This window comes from Macrobrachium nipponense, chromosome 8, assembly GCF_015104395.2.
Source record: "Macrobrachium nipponense isolate FS-2020 chromosome 8, ASM1510439v2, whole genome shotgun sequence".
NCBI lineage: Eukaryota > Metazoa > Arthropoda > Malacostraca > Decapoda > Palaemonidae > Macrobrachium > Macrobrachium nipponense.
In genome coordinates, this window is record NC_087203.1 from 117,285,839 (window position 1) to 117,302,993 (window position 17,155).

The 17,155-nt window shown below is 36.9% G+C and overlaps 1 protein-coding gene across 5 annotated transcripts in view; it reads left to right on the forward strand.

Moving 5' to 3' along the window:
- The window catches only part of LOC135222992 (dorsal-ventral patterning protein Sog-like), a 294,457-nt gene that overhangs the window by 270,363 nt on the left and 6,939 nt on the right, over positions 1-17,155 (forward strand). For 4 of the 5 annotated variants that reach the window (XM_064261495.1, XM_064261497.1, XM_064261498.1 and 1 more), the window contains 8 exons: positions 6,727-6,759; positions 9,846-10,104; positions 11,299-11,638; positions 13,182-14,262; positions 14,685-14,849; positions 15,514-15,641; positions 15,997-16,233; positions 16,435-16,530. In XM_064261495.1, coding sequence (XP_064117565.1) covers positions 6,727-6,759; positions 9,846-10,104; positions 11,299-11,638; positions 13,182-14,262; positions 14,685-14,849; positions 15,514-15,641; positions 15,997-16,233; positions 16,435-16,530 — 2,339 coding nt within the window. The remainder of the gene's footprint in view (positions 1-6,726; positions 6,760-9,845; positions 10,105-11,298; positions 11,639-13,181; positions 14,263-14,684; positions 14,850-15,513; positions 15,642-15,996; positions 16,234-16,434; positions 16,531-17,155) is intronic. The other variant, XM_064261499.1, reaches the window with a different exon arrangement.

The window sequence follows — 17,155 nt, forward strand, 5'->3', positions numbered from 1 at the left end:
AGGGGGAACCGCAATATATGGGAAGACAAAAAAAACAAGGAAAAATATATGAGAAATATAGTAACTCAGAATGTGAACTAATAGCGGTAGAATTTGAATCTGAAAAATTGATGAACATAGTAATATATAGACCTCCTAATACCTAAAGAGTTTGACTTAATAATTGAAAAATTGGATGATATATGTAGAAATCACAAGGACTGGATATTCTCCTATTCTAGTGACTTCAAACTTTCCTTTCGTAGAATGGAAAGAACGAATAGGAGATTGTGGTTGTACTTATACATATAAAAAAGAGAGTAATAAGTAGTGCAGAAGATAAGAGGCAATTTGAAAAGCTATTAGATATGCTACTAGAATACAAACATTCAACAAAATAAATCACCTGCCAACAAGAAAGGAAAATACTTTAGACCTAGTATTTGTGAACGAGATGAATTATGTTAAAGAAATAATAGTTTATAATGCGAATATTTCAGACCATAATGTCATAGAATTAACAGTTCATTCCAAAGTCAAGTGAAAATAGAGATAAGCAAGAAATGAAAAAGTGGGAAGGATATGGAAAATACAACTTCTACAGTAAAAATATAAAATGGTCAGAAACAATTAATGAAGAATTAAACAAAGATTGGGATAACATTTTCGTAAGTGATGACATAAGGGTAAATACGGAGATATTAATATAAATATTGGAGAAAATAGTGGAAAATATATAGCGAAAGAAGAAAAGTCAACATCATTCATGCATACCAAGAGACAGAAGGATCTTGTTCCAGAAATATCAGAAAGTGGAAAATGGTCTTGCAAAAGAAAAAATGCATGGAAAGTTATAGAACTAAAAAGTAAGATAGAAAATGCAGAACAAAAGATATACAATCAAAAGAAAATGAAAAACGGGACTTGGAAGAAAAAACCCTATTAAATATCAAGCAAAACCCCAAGCTATTATACTCATATGCGAAGAAGATGAATAAAAGAAGAATAGAAATAGGCCCTCTGAGAATTGAAGGGAGATTAACGAATGAAAAAAAGGAAATTTGCAACATACTGCAGAACGATATAAGAGAGAATTCACCCTAGAATAGATAATGAAGATAATGATATAGAAGTAAGGGATGAAAATAGTGAATATTTAGCTGACATAGATATTAATGAAGCTGATATTGTGCAGGCTATTAATGAAATTAAAAATGGAGCTGCTGCAGGGCCTGATGGAATTCCTGCTATTTTGTTAAAGAAAGTAGTTCATTCTATCGCAAAGCCACTTGCAATATTATTAAGACAAAGTGTAGATACAGGCAAGATTTATGATGAGCACAAATTAGCATATATTACCCCTACTTTCAAAAGTGGATCAAGACTGAGGCAAGTAATTATAGGCCTGTGAGTCTAACATCACATATTATGAAAGTGTATGAAAGGGTAATGAAGAAAATATTATGAAACATTTAATAAAAAATATTTGTTTAATAAAGGACAACATGGTTTCGTACCCGGAAAAAGTACACCCAAAACCCAACTGTTAGTCCACGTGAGAACATATTCAAAAATATGAAAAGCGGAAATGAACAGATGTGGTTTATTTAGACTTTGCAAAGCTTTTGACAAAGTAGACCATAATATATTAGCGAAGAAAATTAGAAAACACAATATCGTGGATAAAGTAGGAAGATGGTTAAAAGAATTTTTACACAACAGAAAACAGATAGTTATTGCAAACGACGAGAAATCGGATGAAGTCAAGGTAATATCCGGTGTGCCGCAAGGTACGGTGTTAGCTGCAATACTGTTTGTTATTATGATTGAAGACATAGACAATAATGTGAAGGATTCGGTAGTGAGTAGTTTCGCAGATGACACAAGAATAATAGAGAAATTACTTGTGATGAAGATAGGAACGCTCTACAAAGAGACCTTAACAAAGTATATGATTGGGCAGAGGTAAATAGGATGGTATTTAACTCTGATAAATTTGAATCAATAAATTATGGAGACAGAGAAAGAAAGCTATATGCATATAAGGGACCTAATAATGAGACCATCACAAATAAGGAAGCGGTTAAAGACCTTGGTGTGATGATGAATAGGAACATGTTATGCAATGATCAAATAGCAACTCTGTTTGGCAAAATGTAAAGCAAAAATGGGAATGTTGTTACGGCACTTCAAAACAAGAAAAGCTGAACACATGATTATGCTTTATAAAACATATGTTCGTAGTCCACTTGAATATTGCAATATGATATGGTACCCACACTATCAAAAGGATATTGCACAAATAGAGAGTGTACAAAGGTTCTTTACAGCTAGAATAGAAGAAGTTAAGGACCTAGACTACTGGGAAAGACTACAATTCTTAAAATTATATAGTCTAGAAAGGAGAAGAGAACGCTACATGATAATTCAGGCATGGAAACAGATAGAAGGAATAGCGAAAAATATCCCATGGAACTAAAAATATCAGAAAGAGCAAGCAGAGGTAGATTAATAGTGCCCAAAACTATACCAGGAAAAATAAGGAAAGCACACAGGACATTAATCCACTACGCACCAGCATCGATAATGCAGCGTCTATTCAATGCGTTGCCAGCTCATCTGAGGAATATATCAGGAGTGAGCGTAGATGTGTTTAAGAATAAGCTCGACAAATATCTAAACTGCATCCCAGACCATCCAAGATTGGAAGATGCAAAATATACCGGAAGATGTACTAGCAACTCTCTGGTAGACATTAGAGGTGCCTCACACTGAGGGACCTGGGGCAACCCGAACAAGATGTAAGGTCTGTAAGGTAAGGTAAGGCTCTCTCTCCATAATTCATCTTAGTAGTTTCCCTGTGATTTTTAATGTTTGCATTTTGCTTCTAATCTTTGGCCAGTAACACACTCACTCTCTCTCTCTCTCTCTCTCTCTCTCTCTCTCTCTCTCTCTCTCTCTCTCTCTCTCTCTCTCTCTCCAGATTTCATCTTAGCAGCTTCTCCTCAAGGTTTACTTCTGTATTTTTGAAACCTGATCAAGTGTTCTTTCCTGGCGAGTCTTGTATTGCAAAAGACTTACTTACAAGTATTTTTCCACTGCCATTATAGTCAGTCTCGTAATTTATTCTGCCAAGACAAATCTCCATTATTTTGAACCCAAACAGAAATTCTTCGTTTGATTTGACATCTTTTTCTCTTGATGCAGCGAGTGTCTCAGTCTAGTCAACACTGAAGCTAAATTACTCATTTGCATATTTGTTAGAGTCGCTGAGAGTGGGCTGGCTTCGGGTGTTTGTTCATTGATTCTGCCTTTGAATTCTTTTGGGTTTTCATAAGAATGATCATTTCTGCTAACAAGGGTGAACTGAACCCCCAGCCCCCTCCCCATCCCTGGCCCCGAGCTCACTTATCTAGTCAAGAGGCCCACTTCTCTGGTCGAATTTTCGTAACCTAACGTTTTGCACAGTCCTGCTAACTGACAAATGAGTCAGGTCCTGAAGATTACTTATTGGGAGGTAATAAAAATAAAGGGGAAGGAGAATCTCTCTCTCTCTCTCTCTCTCTCTCTCTCTCTCTCTCTCTCTCTCTCTCTCTCTCATGTATGTTTGCTTGAGTGAACTTGCATCTTGTAATACAGGTGAGATGATCACTCATCCTCTCCTATTGAGAATTATATTCTCCGAGAGTGAGGGAAGGTGATCCTGACTTTCCTAACTCTCTCTCTCTCTCTCTCTCTCTCTCTCTCTCTCTCTCTTCTCTCTCCATTGATGATGATAAAACTGTACTGAAATGCTTGCGAATCGGTTAGGCTATAGAAATTTATTTATCACCTGGCTGTCATGAATCTCTCTCTCTCTCTCTCTCTCTCTCTCTCTCTCTCTCAGGAGGACAGGGTCTGTCTTTCGGGAGGGAGGAGGGCCGTGTGAGGTGAGGTGGCCGCCTGACGCCAAGATATGTTGACGCCAAGGTTGTCTGACCTAGTTTTGACTATCGCTGGCGCCATCCCTCTCTCTCTCTCTCTCTCAAAGGACTCTCTTTAACCTACTCTCTCTCTCTCTCTCTCTCTCTCTCTCTCTCTGCTTACCTTTGTCTTCTCTGTGTTCTTTTCTTTCGCAACAGCTGTCACCACACACACATACACATACATACATACACACACACACACACACACACACACGTCTGTCACGTTCTGTTTATCAGGATGAGAGATTATGGCCGATATTGTCGAGTGCTGCTAAAGGATTCACTATGAAAGTTTCTCTCTTTCTCGACTTGTTGTGTTCGCTTTGAGGATAGCAAAAAAAAAAAAAAAATTTTTTTTCTTTCTTCTTTTTCTTTTTTTCTTTTTTTGCTTCACAGAATTTGCCTATATAATTTTTTTTTTTTTTTTAGATTGGGATTTGAATAATGAACTGACGTACCTTTCATTTCCAATACTAAGCACGAAATTCATTTTGATTAAAAAAATATAATCCTTAGGAAATGTTTTATTTTTATTTTTTCTTTACTACACAGAAATTCCTTATATCATTTTTTGCAAAAATTGGTATTTGAATGATGAACTAACCTACCTTTCATTTCCAATACTAAGCACGAAATTCATTTCGATTAAAAAAGTATTTTTTTTTCTTTTTTTTTTTTTTTTTTTTTTTTTTTTTTCTTTTTTCGCTTCTTTTTTTTTCTTTTTTTTTTTTTTTTTTGCTTACAGAATTTGCCTATATAATTTTTTTTTCAAAAATTGGGATTTGAATAATGAACTGACGTACCTTTCATTTCCAATACTAAGCACGAAATTCATTTCGATTAAAAAAATATAATCCTTAGGAAATGTTTTATTTTTACTTTTTCTTTACCTCACAGAAATTCCCTATATCATTTTTTGCGAAAATTGGTATTTGAATGATGAACTAACCTACCTTTCATTTCCAATACTAAGCACGAAATTCATTTCGATTAAAAAAGTATAATCTTTAAGTCAGCAACTCCCTTTTATGTATTTATCCATCCAGCGATCCATTTTATTATTATAATAAGCAACTCCCTTTTATGCATTATCCATCCAGCGATCTATTTTATTATTATAATATTAACTGGGAATCAAATCATCAGTTTCCATCAGGTTGATATTTTTCTTTCTTCTTCGTCCAGAGAGTTGAGTTTGGAGAGCTGCAATAAACCCATCATCAGGGACCTCTCTCTCTCTCTCTCTCTCTCTCTCTCTCTCTCTCTCTCTCTCTCTCTCTCTCTCTCGCGTATATAATGCGTAGGAAAGGTGCGTCTCGAATATTTTTGGCGTGGGTCACCCCAGGGGCCAAGATTGGGTTCATTAGTTTTCGTTTTTTTCTTTTTTTTAACCCAGCATTCTTTATCATTATTTTTTTTTAATGCTGCATCTTGTTGAATCTGTTTTGACAGGTTTGCAGCATTGTGATACTTCTGTGCGTGGGTTGATCTTTATGGTTTTATATCACTTTATATACATATATAATTATATATATCGTTTTAATTTACGATCAACAAGTAACACGTGAAGATTGTATATCAAGAGCCAGCAGGAAAAATACACGAAAGCGCTAGGTACTGCTGTTTTTCATTTTTTCCTGCTGGCTCTTGATATATATATATCTATATATATATATATAAATACAATATATATATGTATGTATGTACATATATATATATGTATGTATTGTATGTGTGTGGCGTGCAATATAAAAAAAAAAACACCGTAACGTGCTTCTATGTAATCAGTAGAAGGATCCACAGTAATATTCTTCTTTATCAAGAGGAAATATATTTCGTCTTGATAAACAAGAATATTACTGTGGATCCTTCTACTGATATATATGTTATATATATATATATATATATATATATATATATATATATATATATATATATATATATATATATGGTATATATCCTCTGTTTAATTAGAAAGGAAGTCCTTCAAGATTATAATTGTTGTCGTTCTCAACTGAAACGAAGTTAATAAATAAACAAATAAAAAGAAGAAAATAAGAAATCTATTGTCTTTAATAACAGTATAAACCTTTGAACTTCAAGTACACAGAGTATGATAAGTACGATTGATTGACTTGCAAGTTTTATATAACATATATACATATATATATATATATATAATAATATATATATATATATATATATATATATATATATATAAACCCCCTCTGTTTTTCTCGTCATTATTTGTAATCCCTGGTAATTATGATGCCAGATAAACTTGCAAGTCAATTAATCGTACTTATCATACTCTGTGTACTTGAAGTTCATAGGTTTATACTGTTATTAAAGATAATAGATTTCTTATTTTCTTCCTTTTATTTGTTTATTTATTAACTTCGTTTTCAGTTGAGAATGACAACAATTATAATCTTGAAGGACTTCCTTTCTAATTAAACAGAGGATCTCTCTTTGTACAAAGATGATTTGTCGTTGACATGGGATTTGAATGGATTCCCTGAAAACAGTCCCAGTATTGACTCATACATTAACAGTTTCATATATAAGAAATTCAACATGATTAAGGTTCATCTCTTCATTAAATCACTGTTTGTATCACTATAAATTAATATAAATAGCTCTTTCCTCAAATCACTGTGGATTGCGCTTTTCTGATTCCAGGAAAGTACAAGTTTTTTTATGTGTTACTAAAAATTCCTCTTTCCTCATTCCAGACAAATCTGAAGTTGATTCTTTTTAACTTTTTTTTCTTATTCTTCAGGTGACGAACCTCCGGAGGATCTCACGGGCAGAGGTAAGATTTACTGCTTAAATGCTCATGTGTTATCATATGTTATTTTAGAGGATTAAAGTTATACTAGTTATTGGCAGTTAAAAGAAAGGCTTTATTCACAAAGTATGAGTGATTTTCACATGTCTTCGCAGAATTAGAAGGACAGATGTTTATTCTGAGACTACGACTGTGATAGTAGAATTAGAAACAGTAGTAATAATAGTAGCAGTAGTGGTAGTAATTGGTGGTGACGTTGAAGAAAGGTTTTACTCATGAAGTGTACGAGTGATGTCGACATCGACTGCATCGAATTAAAAGGACAGATAGTGTCTCATAAATTATCAGGACACTTTGGATCAAAATTCGTTGAAATTGGTAGTTATTTTGTGGCTACGATCGAAGTAGGAAAATTAGAAATAGTAGTAGTATTAGTAGTAATATAAGTTGAAAGACATACGATGGAAATGGAAGTGCGGGGTAGAAGGAAGAAGGGAAGGCCAAGAAAGAGATGGGGTGATTGTGTAGGGGAAGATATGTTATGGAAAGGTATTAACGAGAACGATGCACAGGACAGAAATCGGTGGAGACGACTCATTCGCAACGGCGACTCCATATAAAAATGGGTTAAAGCTGGGAAGAAGAAGAAGAAGAAGAAGAAGAAGAAGAAGAATTAGTAATATTAGTATAAGTAGTGGGTAAGAGTAGTGTCACGAGCGTCGAGTGGTCATTTTGGTCACCTTCCGTCACCTTGGAAGGCCGCGGCGCCTCCCCGGCCAAGTTGGCGCCACTGTGGCCTGCAATGCCCTCCTTTCACCTGACCCTACCCTCTACCCCTCTCCCTTGCCCAACCATCCCCCAACCATCCCAACTTCCTGCCACTGTCCACACACACACAGCTCTCCCATCTCCTTCGACACAGTGTCTCTTGTCTGTAGATGAAGACTTCCAGTTCTGTCAATTCTCTTTTGACAGATGTCACCCTTGTGCTGGAGCAGAATCGGGAGGGGAGTTCGAGGCTCTCTCTCTCTCTCTCTCTCTCTCTCTCTCTCTCTCAAGGTGTTTGCATTTGTGAAGAATTCTGAAGGGCCTTGTGTTTCAGTAGCAGTGTAAAAAGGTGGTGTGATTTTTCTCAAACATTCTTTGTGAAGTTGCTTTGAAAAGTCTCTCTCTCTCTCTCTCTCTTGTATGGCTTATTGTGGTGTCCAGTTAAGAGTACTTTTCGTCAAAATTACAGATCTTTATCTTTTTTCTTTCATTTCTGTCTTCTCTTCGTATCGTATCTCAAGTTTTCACAAACCCTTTCATTTGTGCTTTTATCTTTTTTTCTGATTTTTATTCCGTCTTCCCCTCATTATCGTTATCTATTTTGGCTATGGATCCTAAACACTAGGACAACAGGTGTTGTTATCTATATCTGTGTTTTTATTTCCCGTTTGTATAAATATGAACACGTATGAAGAATGTATTTCACATCTACCATTCGTCTCGTAACTTCCCTCCTTCGTGGCTTTCTTTATCCTGTTAATTCCTGTGTGCACCGAAATTGATGTACCCTATCGGACTAAGGGCACTCTTAATCTCCTCCTCCTCCTCCTCCTCCTCCTCCTCCTCCTTTTGCAGTTGATACAAAACTTTCGCTGGAGCTAAAACCTTCACTGTGTCTCTACTATAGATGCTGCACAAGTGGTCCTTTATTTTATCCTGTTAATTCCTGTGTGCACCCAAATTGATGTACCCTATCGGGCTTAGGACACACTTAATCTCTTCCTCCTCCTCCTCCTCCTCCTTGTTTTGCAGTAATGATACAAAACTTTCGCTGGAGCTAAAACTTTCACTGTGTCTCTACTATAGTAGATACTGCACAAGTGGTTCTTTACTTTCAACACCTCCGTTTCCGCTCGCGTTACCATCGCATTTTTTCTCCTCTTTATCTGTAATGAGATTCAGCCGAGTCCAGATACTTGTACTCTGAAGGCGAGTTCATTCTGGTGCTTAGTCTCTCTCTCTCTCTCTCTCTCTCTCTCTCTCTCTGCTCGAATAATTTTCTTGGGGGGACAGTAATCCTGATATTTCCTGTCCCCTTTTCCTTTTATCATTTTTGTTTTTTTATAGTTTTTCTTGCTTTTTCTTATTTTCCATTTGTTTGTTCATCTCTTTCGTCTTTATTGAAGAAAAATTTTTAAGTGTGAGAAACATAATTTTGTGGTCACCCAAAATGTGGTCATAAGTTTTATATGTCATTCTATTTTAATTTTTGCTTTTAATATTTGCTCGTGTGTTCGATTGTCTGTAGATAACCATCTTTTTGAGCAGATAAAAGGCGTTGTTCATTCTCAGTGACCCCTTATCCCAGTGGTTCTTAACCTTTTTTTTTAATGTACGAACCCCCCTTTCAGATCAGCAGTCAGTTTTCGCCACCCCCTGAATTGCCGAAATAAAAAAAATGGCTATGTTGATATGATAGTATGTATTGATAACGAAAACGCATTTTTTAAATCTTCACTCAAAAAGCTTACAATTTTTTTCATGACAGAAATCCAGAGTACTCAATAATGAAAATGAAATGATGATAATACTAATTATTATTATTATTATTATTGTTATTATTATTATTATTATTATTATTATTATTATTTTATTATTATTATTATTATTATTGTTATTTTATTTTTTTTAGATGCAGAAAAAAATATCATGCATGTATTAATAACGAAAACGCATTTTTTAACTCTTCATTCACAAAGCTTACAATTTTTCTTATGACAAAAAATGCAGAGTGCTCGGTTATAAAAATGAAATTATAATAATAGTAATTATTATTATCATATAATTAGTTTTTTTTGTTTGTTGCATAAAAAAAATAACATGCGTGTATAAAGATACATTTTGCTTTCATTACTCATAGGCCCTCTCGCTCCCCTTAGGAACCTGCTTCGCACCCCTGGTTAAGAACCACTTCAGTCTCTTAAACTAAACTGATGCGTTTAAATTGTGGCCCCGATTCGTGCCGACTGTTTAAACCCACGAAGCGTTAGCTGCGTCCGCCGCCCTCCGGTCGACTCTAATAACATCTGTGATTTAACGTCCGTGATCTCTCGTTCCAACAGATTTCGCTGTGTTGCTGAACGGGAGAACTTCCCAGACCCCAATGACTACTTCCCGAGTAGCCACTGGGCGTCTATCGCTGAGGAGAGGCACCCTGCACTTCTCCTTCCTCATGGAAGAGGGCGCCCCGCCCCCGGAATCCATCCAGTTCATGAATGACACGGGCAACATCCTGGAAATTCTAGAGGCGCAGCCGACGCCCTACGAAGCTACCAACAACAGGCTGTGTGGCACGTGGACGAGGATGCCGAAGGAATACAAGTGAGGCGATTAACGACATTGTTGTTGTTTTTTATACTCGTTGTAGAACGAGTCTTCTTGAAATGGAGAAACGAATCCACAGTTATGGGTACAAATGTATTATATAAAAATAAATCTATACAGAGAGAGCTTTCGGGAATCCGTTGCAGTCTCCTTTTCAGTCAGATTGAAAAGGGGAATCGAGCAGGAATCCACGGTTATGGGTACAAATGTAGTATATAAAAATAAATCTATACAGAGAGAGCTTTCTGGAATCCGTTCGAGTCCCATTTCCAGTCAGATTGAAAAGGGGAATCGAGCAGATTCCCGAAAGCTCTCTGTACAGATTTATTCTTATTTTGTACACCTTTCTTTTGAATGTCGTGATTTGATATTTTTCTCTAACTTTTCTGAAGGCGCCATGACGACTAAATTTTCTTTTGAAGTTGTAAGTTCGAGTCAGTGGCCCCTGTGGTCGTGGGCTTGTTTCATGTGGATAGGGTTCATATTCTGACTAATAATGATAAAAAAAATATTTCCAACTGCTTTTTATTTTACATCCATTGTACAATTTTTAGCCGAATTTTAAATGGTTTACAAAATATATGATAATAACTACTTAGCCATACTATATTTAATCTGATGTTCCATCGTCTGAATAGTTAATAATGATGAAAAAAAATTTTCAACTGCTTTTTATATTATATCCATTGTACTGTTTTTAGCCGATTTTTAAATTGATTTTTAACAAAAATGTGATATTAAATACTTAGCCATATTATATTTAATCTGATGTTCCTTCATCGGACTAGTTAATAATAATAATAATAATAATAATAATAATAATAATAATAATAATAATAATAATAATAATAATAATTAATAATTTAGAAGAACACCTTCTTTTAGACAAATTCTGTTGAATAAAATGGCAGAATTCAGCGAATTAATCTTATATATTAATTCTCTAATAAGAAAAATAGAAAAAATAATATATAAGATTAATTCGCTGAATTCTGCCATTTTATTCAACAGAATAATAATAATAATAATAATAATATTATTAATAATAATAATAATAATAATAATAATAATAATCATAATAATAATAATAATAATAATAATAATAATAATAATAATAATAATAATAATAACCAATTTAAACTTGATTTTTTGTGTGTACCGCACATCATCCTATCAACTCCTCCCACCCAGGGCGCTCCTCCGGGAAGAGAAGATGTGGGTGTCCCTCTACCCCGCGGAGGATTCGGGCGAAGACGTCATCAGCGGGCTGGTGTCCCGCTACACGGGCGTCGACACCGAGGTCTTCTCGTCCCTGCTCATTCCGTCTCCGACGGCGAACCAGACCCTCAGCGGCGGAGGAACCGCCATCATCTCCGTCGACCGGAAGACGGACTCGCTCCACGTGAGCCTCGTCTTCAACGGCGTCTTCGGAGCCGGCGAGACCCACAACGCCTCCGTCGCTGTGCAGCTCATGCCCTCCAGAGCGCTGCCGCCTGTCATTGACACTGTCGTGCTCAGTAAAATCGCCTCTGTAAGTTGTTTTTTGTTTTTATTTGTATATTTTATTTTTTTCGTGCTCCGTAAAATCGCCTCTGTAAGTGTTTATTTATTTATTTATTTATTTTATTTTATTTTATTTATTTTTTTTTTTTTTGAGAATGGGAAGGGGCCATTTGTCAAGACTCGCTAGTGAGGGATTTTTTTTTTGAAGAAGGGGTGGGGGGTGGGGGGAATTTGTCAGCCTCGCTAGTCAAGGAATTCATTTGTTTTTTTTTGTTTTTTTTTTCATAAACATGTATTGGGCATTATTTACGTGTGCCTGTATTGTTCAAGTGTTTGTTTCTCTGTGTGTGTGAATTGATTTGAGTATTAGAATTTAGGCCAAAGGCGAAGCGCTGGGACCTACGATGTCATTCAGCGCTGAAATGGAAATTGACAGTACTAAAAGGTATGAAAGGCGTAACAGAAGGAAGCGCTAAGAATCAAAATTATTAGGAGACGGTGGAAGGTCAGATAGAAGAAAGAGAATATGAACGGAGGTACAGTAAAAGGAACGAACGGGGTTGTATATATATACACATATATAATATACTATAATATATTATATATATAAATGTATATGTGCATATATATTCTGATTACTGCTTTTATTATATATATATATGTTTGAAATTATAAATATATTATATAATATATGTTCAAACATATATTATATATAATAAAAAGCAGGTAATCAGACTAACTATATATCTATATATATATATATATATATATATATATATATATATATAGTTAGTCTGATTACCTGCTTTATTATATGTAATATATGTTTGAAATTATAAATATACTATAATATATCTTTGAAATTTTAAATATATTATGTTTGAAACTATAGATATATATTATAAATAAACACGTAAAGGAAATACTACGCCTAGTATGACCAACAGAAATTGTAGATGCACCGCGCAAAAATAAATAAATTAATAAATGAATTAAAGTAGAACAAGAACACAACAGATTTTCTAGATGACGATGTAGAAGTTACGTGGCCCAAAAAAAAAAAAAAAAAAAAAATCGGGCACCGTGCATGACTGATGGTTAACCTAAAATTCCAAAACAAACCCCGCCCATGTTTATCTGTTTCTTCTCGGTAAATCTCTCATAGGCGTTGCCTGGGAATTGGCATCTGCCGTTTCTTCGGAATTGTCTGGAATTTGACCGTTCCGTCAGCATGATCATAAGTAAGAGAGAGAGAGAGAGAGAGAGAGAGAGAGAGAGAGAGAGAGAGAGAGAGAGAGAGAGAGAGAGAGAGAGAGAGAGAGAGAGAAAAGATTTCACTTCAGTATGAATGTAAGTAAAAAAAATAATCACTCTCACAAGGATGAATATAAGAAAATAATTATTAAGATTTTGAACGTGTTTTTGCATCATTTACATTACCCAGCGAGATGAGCACGTTATGTGTTTTGTAGGACTAGTAATAAAGAAAAATAATATAATTTGAATGCTGTGATCTGCTACAAAAACACCCTCGTTAAGACCTCCGATTAAATTCACTTATTCCTCTACAGGATCTGAATCGTGTGGAGTACATGACAACATTGGGGGAGAGCAGCCTTCGTCTTTTGACTCGTGGCCACGTCTCCATGAAAGTGTGGAGCCAGGCGGCGCCAGACTTGGCGATAGAAGGCTTGGTGACTTCCCGCGTCACCTGCAACGTCTTCTCGACCGTCCTGAGCCTTCCAGAGCCCCAAAGTCTAGAGGACGCCCTCCCAGCCTACGAAACTTACTCCCCACCTTACGGCGCTGGATGGGCCTTGCTCACGCTGTCTAACGAAGGAGATTTTGAATATCAAATATTCGTCAAAGGCATCTCAGTGACGAGTCTGAAACTGGAGACGCAGCATAGAAAAGGACCCAGAGTCGTCAAGGACATAACGCCGAGTTTTTCGGGAAGTTGGGCCAATGGGACCTATTCCAGACCGACGTATCGCGACCTAGATGCGCTCCTGAGAGGGAAAATCGAGGTCGTCGTTTCCTCCGACGACACCGGCGGGCAGGTTCTGAAAGGAATGCTGAATCAGGTTGCCGTGACGGAAGCCCTGAGGTCTCCGCAGCCTGTGTTGCTACTCTCTCCTCAGATCTCGATGGCTGCGACAGTTTGGATTGCTGTGGATTCCGCCTGCGTCACTCACTACGACGTGATGGTAGGTGGGCGTCCGCCCGCTGGAGCTCCCGAGCCATTTTGGAACCTCACTCTTCGCGAGGAGGACACCGAATTCGATCCCAGACTCGACATGACCACCATGTTCCTGGAAAACGAGGTCAAAGGGAGAGAACTCTTCGCTCACTCAACTGAATTGGACAAGCTATCGCTGTCCCGGTTGGGTTCGGGAGTCACCTACCTGGACCTGGTGCTGATTCAGTCTGAGGAGGGCGAGAGTTCTCTGCCGCCACTGACGGGTCTCGTTAAAGGGGTGAACGTCCCTCCGAAATGCCTTCTGGATTCAGACGTCGCCCTGCCCCCGCCAGTCATCATTAACCCAGATGTCACCCCCGACCGCATTTGCATTTCTGACAGTCACAGAGTTTGCATCAACCAGCAGGACGGAAGTCACGCTGCAGAGAGGAGCCACAAGTGTAAAGATGCAGGTGAGGATGTTTCAGCAGTCATCACTCGAGGTTTTCAGTGAACATTTTCAGCTCTTTAAAAGTTACTTCATATCAGTCAGCCTGTCAGTCCTTTGATTTTGTCCTGGTTGTGTAGGTACAGTTCTGCTTGGGCTTTTAAATTTTTTTTTTACCATGGGCTTATAATGGAAATATACATTTTTTCACGAATGAAATTAGTAATCTTTTGATGAATATAGTATGAATAGGGCATTATTTTCTAAAAGGTCAGTAATTTGCAAAAGGTTATATGGCCACACCACATTCATGTACAGACAGACAAAATGATAGCGTACAATCATTTGCCTGGGATTCAGTTATTAAATTGACCTGGATCAAATTAACCTGGATCAAATTACTTGCGTGAAATTCTTCATGAAAATAATAATCTTTTAATTTTACAGATAACCGCGTATTTGAGGATGGCTCCAGTTGGCAGTCTCCTGCAAATACCTGTTCCATGTGCATGTGTACAAAAGGGGAGATCAAATGCCAGGACGTGATGTGCCCAAGACTCGAGTGTGAGGACCCTGTCACTCCTCCAGGACAGTGCTGTCCCGTGTGTCCCAGTACGTGTTGGAATATCTTATTCTCTGTATCGACAATAGGAGTCAAATACCCAACATCTTTGATGTCCAGTACTTCCAACTCACTGGCCCCAAACTTAGTGGATTTCCTTATTTATCAACAGACTTCTGTACTTACGGACAATAGGAGACGAATACCCAAATTCTTTGATATTCAGTACTTCTAACTCAATATCCCTAAACTTAGTGGATTTCCTTATTATCAGCAGACTTCTGTACTTATGGACAATAGGAGACAAATACCCAAATTCTTTGATATTCAGTGCTTCAACTTAATGACCCTAAACTTTAGTGGACTTCTGTACTTATCAGCCACCACATTATGATAATTTTTCCCTACGTTACCATTTTATAGATGACATATTTTTATATATATCTCCTAAATTTACTGTTGAGTGTGAAGTTCATGTTAGTTTAGCTTAGGAACTCTGCGGAATTGCTAATCTTTGTTACTTATCATAAAGGCCAGTCCCTAAAAGTATCTGTCAGGTTGAGGATCAACTGTACTGTACTTCAGCATTATTATTTCTGTCTGCATTTCACGATAGGCATGAAGGCAGCCTATTTAAAAGAAATGTGTATTGCTTACTTTTGGGTTACTTTAAAAAAAAAAATAGATCACACATTCATTTTAAAATATTTACAGGTGCTCACGACATAGGTCGACCTGAAAAGATGTGTAACTTTAACGACGTCAGATACAGTGTTGGAGCAGTGTGGTATCCCTTCTTAGTTCCAAAGGGCTTTGACAAGTGTGTTACGTGTACGTGTCAGGTGAGTACTCTTAAACATATCAGGTGTTTTCGTTTTTATTATTATTATTATTTAAAAGATAACCCCCTGTTCAATGGAACAGGCCTACAGGGACCATTGACTTGAAATTCAATCTTCCAAAGAATATGGGTGTTCATTTGTAAGAACAATAACAGGTAACTTTGATAGTTTAAAGGAACACAATTCATGCCAGAAATGTTTAGCAAATTGTTATTCAATGTTTGTCTCACCGAATGATAATGAGATGCTTAGAGTATCAGAAATACATGTCTAATCCATTATAACGGAATGTACCGTCAGTGGATGGGAACTCAGAGCAAAATAGATTCATTTTATGTCTACTGTACTCTATCAGACAAGTTCACGTGGAGAACCATCTGTCACATGTGCAAGGCTCTCCTGCCCCGCCCTGGTCTGTGACGAAAGCATGTTCGAACAGAAACCAGGAGCCTGCTGCCCCACGTGCAAACCTCCGCCTCCTGAGCCTACCGTAGTTACTGGGGACACCGGTGTAATAAATAACCCTCCTCTCAGTGAAGACGAATATAAAGCAAATATTCTGGACACGGGAGGCTGTATTTATAGACATAAAGTGAGTATTGCTAGTCTGCGACACTTGTTGTAGATGGAACTTTTTTGTTGGACATTCTTCCCATTTTTGATGAACGCCTGACTTGTAAAATATGAAAGATATGAACTTTTCACTGTTACAGTCTTTTTTTTTGTGTGTGTGGAAACTATTTTCAAACAGAATAATAGTCTGTGCACAGAAATCTTGCCTTACCGCTGGTAGTCTTCTACCTTTCAGTATTTGGCTAAGAATGGCGAGGAGTGGCATCCACGCGTTGCTTCCATTGGTATCTACAGTTGCATTACCTGTAAATGCAAGGTGAGGATTATAAGATCATTTTGTTTCCATTTTCAAAGCAATTAGGTGTTCATGGCAGGCAATAACATTGCACATTATCTTAATATCTTGCTATTTTGGTTGATGTTAATGTATAAAAGCCTAATGAATGAAATAAAACCACAAAACCTTTGCAAAACAAAACTTTGTTAGGATTCAAGTGATGTCATTTTGTCTGCCAGAGGATGATGAATTGCCTAAAGTGACAAGCACCTTGATGTACTGGCCCACACTGATGACCACTTCAGGTCCCAAGAATGCTTTTCTTAAAACCTAAGAAATAGTCATGTTGGCATGTGCATTTCTTCCCATACAGTAAAACTAGTTCACCTGATCGTACATCCTTTGCAGACCTAGCCTTCACTGAAAACGTATTTTTAGACCGTCAGAATGATTTTGTGGCCGAAATGAAGAGCGCTGGATCTTTAAAAGAATGACGCTAGTTGTGTCTTCACTCTGAATAGAATTCTGTCTAAACCTTTTACTACTTGAGATTTGTCAGATGTTAAGGGTGGCCTCTGATCATGGAATCGTGATCTGAGGTAAAGTGGCTCATCGTTGCTGAAAAGCAAAATAGTGAGAATTGGTGTGGAGTAGAGAAACTTGA